Consider the following 6,000-nt stretch of genomic DNA (forward strand, 5'->3'; position numbering starts at 1 on the left):
AGCTGAGACTCCAATACTTTGGCCACCTCATGAGAAGAGAAGACTCCCTGGAAAAGACCCTGATGTTGGGAAAGATGGAGGGCACAAGGAGAAGGGGATGACAGAGGACAAGATGGTTGGACAGTGTTCTCAAAGCTACCAACATGAGTCTGACCAAACTGCGGGAGGCAGTGGAAGACAGGAGTGCCTGGTGTGCTCTGGTCCATGGGGTCACGAAGAGTCGGACACAACTAAGCAACAACAACAACAACATACACACCCTCATTTTTTCCCTTGTGGACTCCTCAAGGATGTTTACATCACTGACGTCTTACAGCTAGAAAGACCATAAGATGCTTTCTGTCTGAGAACAATTGGAATTTGCCAGTGATTTCTAAAGAGGCTGTTTATCCAAGAGATAGCCCATAAATTTCCTTTCGCTAAGGCTTAATCCATAAAGCAGAGATGCTTACAGTAAATTTGTATCGGTGTATTCCTTTGTGGGGGGAAATATTTATGTCTCCTTTCCCTCAAATAACGTTTGATTTGTGATCTCATTTGTTAGGTAGGCATACGTTCCTTTCTGGAATTAGTCCTCATATATTGATGTTTCCCCTTTTCCTTTCTTCTTCCATAGAAATCATGCGATCTAATGGGTTTTGTTTAGCCAACACTGAAACAATAGTCATTGATCACAGTATACCAAATGGGAAAGAAAAGCACTTAGATGTCGATTCAGCAGAACATTTGTAAGTATACATGGTATATGAATGAATATTTCCACCCGTAAACATAAATGCCCATTCTCAACATCATTTTGTGTCATCCCAGGGTTAATCAAGAACCAAAATGTTAGACGAAGCTGTTTGATGAAATATATCACCTTTTTTCCATGCCCCACCCCAAACAGGATCTAAGTTTGGGGTGAGAGTTTACCGTGGACCAATGCCTCCCATACTACCAAGAGCAGCATAATCTGGAGGAAAAGTAGACTGGAGATACAAGTCTGAGAACTAATATTGAGGTGGAAGATGACAGGGAGGGAACAATATTAGGGCTAGGCGATATATCGTCCAAAACTGGTTTGAAGCCCATATTGTGATAGCGGTTTCATAAATTTTGACCTGCCAATATATTGCGAATCATGATGTGTGTGTCTGTGTGCTATGCAAAAATCACAATGTGGGAAAAACTGTGAAGCCAGCCAATGCCTCTACAAAACTCCATTCTTATTTCAGACATTGTGATATATCAGCAGTGCTTTTTTTTTTAAATGGGGTACGCAAGGGTACGCAGTACTGGCACCTCTTTTTTGTTGTTGTTAAAAAGTGTGGGACTTACTGTAACAACTTCATGGTGAGTTCCGGCACCTATTTTTCTAGGGGGGAAAGGCACTGTACTTCAGTATATTGCAATGTTTAGCTGATAATATAACACAATCTTGAAAACCAGCTCCATCCTTATTTCAGACATTGTGATATATCAGTATGTCATGATGTTTAACTGGTGATATAGCACCATGTTGAAAACCAGGCATCACCCAGCCCTACTCTTTACCTCTACATAGTTCCATCCTTGTTTCAGACATTGTGATATATTGATATATAGCGATGTTTAGCTAGTGCTATAGTGCAATATTGAAAAGCAGGTATCGCCCAGTGTTAGGCAATATGTTTTTTCATTCTACCAAGATTGGGTTGAATGTAAAAGTATGAGGAATTGAATAGGGGCAGACATTGAAGAGGAGAGTCGAAGCAGAGCCAGGGCAGGTAGTGAGAGGAGACAGCCTGGGTCAAGGAATGAACACCTTTACCTAGCTGAATATAATTTGGACACCCATCCCAGTGGCAGAGCTCTGAAACGCCAGTCTTTATCCCATTACCACAGTAACATGATGAGGCTGAGCATCTGAAGTCTTGAATTTATTTGGGCATTCATAAGAAATTTAGATTTACAAGCAATGAGTCTCTTGTAGATCTGAATCTCCTGTATAAATTAACATACAAAGTGGGACTCCTCCGACAGCGTTTTCCATTATAATGTGTGGCAGGGAGTCATTATGGATTGAATGTACCAGTCCAGCACAAGATCACTCCTTTAGTTTTTATATCAGCACAACTGCTCCCTTGCAGCAACAGATTCCAATTGTGTGATCAGTTTTATGTTGTCTTCTCTTTGAATATATATTTTTTTATGTTGTGAACTTCTCTTCAATTGCTTGGGATTGTGTATTGAACCTTAAGAAAAACCCAACCCAATCATGCTGGTGAGTGGGCTGTTCACACACACACACACACACACACACACACACAAACAAACAAACAACACACACTCTTAATACAGCTACTATGAGTCAGGCAGGTGGTTATTATATTACTAATGCTGAATCACAGTTGGCATTAGTATGGTGCTGAAAACACTCTTTTTCTTTTCTTTCTCTCCTCCACTGCAAATATTGTTTTCTATGTTGCTTTAATGATAGGAGAAGAGTTTACAGATAGCAACCAAACCAAACTTTTAAATGCGGTCTTCATAGGCAGCTATGTTGACAATCTTCACTGCAGAAGATCCCTGGGAAATTCTGTTCTGGCAGGTAACTGATGTGTCACCTCAAGTAGTGTTAATTAGCTTCAGATAACAGTATCTTCAAGAACTTAAATATTTGCAGTGTAAAAACTGAACTCTTCATACGTCAAGACAGAAGACAAGAGAAAGGAGGAGGAAAGAAAAGATTGAAAACCAAAACGATTACAATAAAATGGATCGACAGTTGGTTTGCAGCATTCTTGGACTAGATCTAGTGGTTCCAGTCTTCAGATCCTTGCACATAGCAGTGGCCTGTTTTTTCTTAGCAGCATGCAAGGATCTCACTGTGTACATACCCTAATCTGAGTGGCCAGCTATTCCAAAAGGATCTTGCAACACTTGTGCAATCATATTCCACACAGCTAAATCCTCCACTGGTACTCTTGCTCATATTACTGAATGTCAGGAGCAGAAGCAGTAGTCACACTGGATGAGCTTCAGTGGGGCCTTGAAGCAGGCAAACTTGCTTATGCACATAGAATACATAGTAGGGACGCGGGTGGCACTGTGGTCTAAACCACTGAGCCTCTTAGGCTTGCTGGCCAGAAGGTTGGCGGTTCGAATCCCCATGACGGAGTGAGCTCCCATTTCTCTGTCCCAGCTCCTGCCAACCTAGCAGTTCAAAAGCACACCAGTGCAAGTAGATAAATAGGTACCGCTGTGGTGGGAAGGTAAACAGTGTTTCCGTGCACTGTTCTGGTTTCCGTCACAGTGTCCTGTTGTGCCAGAAGTGGTTTAGTCCTGCTGGCCACATGACTCAGAAGGCTGTCTGTGGACAAACGCCGGCTCCCTCGACCTGAAAGTGAGATGAGCGCCACAACCCCAAAGTTGCCATTGACTAGACTTAACCACCCAGGGATCCTTTACCTTTACCTTACCTATATAGTCTTGCAAGATGATTGAAGCAGCAGGGGGGATTGGTTTAAATTTCAATTAATCAGGAAGCAGACAAATATTTCCAACATCCTTCAGAAGGAGGTGTTTCTGATTCAGTAGGTGGCAGTCTCTCCTCTTGAGTTTTCATGCATGTGGAACATTAGATTGGCTTGATTGTTGCAGCCTTCCTGGTGTTTTAATCGCTGCAGTTATATTAGTTGAGAAGAACGGCTAAAGTGATCCAGCCATACTATAAAGTATTTATAGCTCAGCCCCTTCTCATGCCTAGCAAGATGTTCTAAGAGTGTCTTGTTAGCCTCAAAGAAGCAAGTCTTAAATTGCAAGGACCATGACACTGTGATGGTAAATGACCTAGCAAGAGAGAGGCAGGGAATGCAAACATCTTTCATCTAGTTTAGCTAAAATGTAAAGCTCATTTGTTCATGACTAAAATGAGGGGCAGTTTCCTAGCCACTGAATACAAAGTCATGTTCTCTGTGGCGGTTATTATTTTCAAATAATGCCCACAAATGTTGCAAATTCACAAGGAAGAGATCATGTAAGGCCACCAACAGCAGGCCTGAAGCCCAACTGAACATTCTGTCCTCTCACCAGCTTAGGGAAAATGTGTGGCGTTGCAGCCAATATTAACCTGGGCATTTAGTGGAGTTCCCACATGATCTATTCGGAACAAGTGAACTTCAATTCAGGATACCATGTGACTGTCAACAACGTCTGTGGTTGCTTGAATTCAGCCTGAAATGAAGGCCAGTTCGTATAGTGCACAGAATGGAACTACACCACAGTGGCGTAGCGTGAGTTGTCAGCACCCGGGGCAAGGCAAGTAATTTGCGCCCCCTAACCCATGGATTTTCCAGCAGGGGGCCGGTCCACTGTCCCTCAGACCTTGTGGGGGCTATATATATATATATATATATATATATATATATATATATATATGAATGAAAGAATTCCTATGCCCCACAAATAACCCAGACATGCATTTTAAATAAAAGCACAAATGCTACTCATGTAAAAACACGGTGCCGGATTTGGAAGGCAATTGGGCTGGATCTGACCCCCGGGCCTGAGTTTGCCTACCGATGCCATATATTATCCCATGGTGCTTTCTGTCAAGGGCATCTGCCGCTTCTCAGGAGCTTAATTTCTGTTTCCTTATGTGTATTCCATCCCAAGGCACATTCCCCCCTTTTAATACAGTAGCATGACCAACCAGGAATGACGTGAACTCGTTGTTTTGTCCCATTCTAGGTTTGAAAATGTTGGCGAATTTACCTCTGAGCTCGAGGGCAGCGATGACCCAGCAGCATATGTCACCAACCTGTCGTACTACCACCTGGTTCCGTTTGAAACTGATATTTTGGACTAAGAGTGCCAAACGAACTTTGTGGCTGACATCAGAGGGGCGTCTTTAAGCATGGCGTTCACCATCCCATAGTTTTGCATTTGTCTTGAGATGCAAGGCAGAAAGGGGCTCGCTACATCTGTCTTGATGCTGGCACCTCTGCTTGGTTCTTTATCGTGGTTCCTGGAAGCAGCTTGTGAAGATGCCGTTCTATTCTAATGGACAAAGAGACATTAGTTTTGCCAAAGGGAATGAAGCAAAGACACCTGGAGCATCATAGGCCAAGGAACTATGTCATGCAGCAAAATCAGCAGCAACCACGCTGTTGACAAATCATTGGTGAATGTGCAAAAATCAGTGGCGCCGGTTCTTACTGATATACGGTAGAACTTGCAAAGACCATCCGCATTTCTCCTCCCTCAAGCTCCCTCTTACCAGAAGTACATTCTTAACCTTTTCCAATGAAAGACCTCCTGTGTTCAGTTTTCATTCCTCAGAGTGACAACTTCTAACAAGTGTCATGGTAGTTCATTCATTGAAAGATGCCTTATGTCATGCGTGCCTGCAGGAAATAAGCACATAAATGGATTGCTTAATTTCACTTATTCTAAGCCTGTGGTTTTATTTAATCATCCAAGGGCCTGTCTTTTTCACTTGAAATAATAATTAATAATAAATATAATTATAAAGGAAACAAGCAAGTTATATCCCAAGTTGGGGGAAAGGGAAAGAAATGCACAATTTTTATTTTTTTATTTTTTAACTGTACCTGAATTTTGGATGGGTCTGCTAGAAATGCTGTTAGGATTTCTCCCCTGTCTTGGAACCAGGAAATCTTTGCCGTTCTCACTATTGCAGGGTTTCCACCAGAATTGTCAGCTGGCTCTCTAGGGCAGGAATGAGGAACTTGGGGATCACCATATATTTGTGGACTACAACTTCCATCCATCATCCCTGACCATGGCAACTGGGAGTGATGGGAGTCCGTCTATGGCCCCCATTATTCTTCCTTCTCATTGCATTCAGAAATAAGCTTCATCCATCTACATGTGGACATTTTAAAGCTGTGCTACAGCAACAGGTGCAGCCTTATAAAAATCCACTAGCCCACTTTGACTCTAGCCCTCCCCCTCTGTTTGTCTTCTGGGGGTGGAAGCTTGACCAAAATAGCTGTACAGCAGGCAGAGTTTTGG

The 6,000-nt window shown here is 42.5% G+C and overlaps 1 protein-coding gene across 1 annotated transcript in view; it reads left to right on the plus strand.

The window, feature by feature from the left end:
* PXDC1 (PX domain containing 1) overlaps positions 1–5,553 on the plus strand; it is a 36,124-nt gene extending 30,571 nt beyond the window's left edge. The window contains exons 4-5 of the mRNA XM_053397017.1: positions 617–728; positions 4,714–5,553. Of these exons, the coding sequence (XP_053252992.1) occupies positions 617–728; positions 4,714–4,831 (230 nt within the window). The 3' untranslated portion in view covers positions 4,832–5,553. The remainder of the gene's footprint in view (positions 1–616; positions 729–4,713) is intronic.
* The last annotated feature ends 447 nt before the right edge of the window (positions 5,554–6,000 follow it).

This window comes from Podarcis raffonei, chromosome 7 (genome assembly GCF_027172205.1).
Source record: "Podarcis raffonei isolate rPodRaf1 chromosome 7, rPodRaf1.pri, whole genome shotgun sequence".
In the NCBI taxonomy this organism is placed as follows: domain Eukaryota; kingdom Metazoa; phylum Chordata; class Lepidosauria; order Squamata; family Lacertidae; genus Podarcis; species Podarcis raffonei.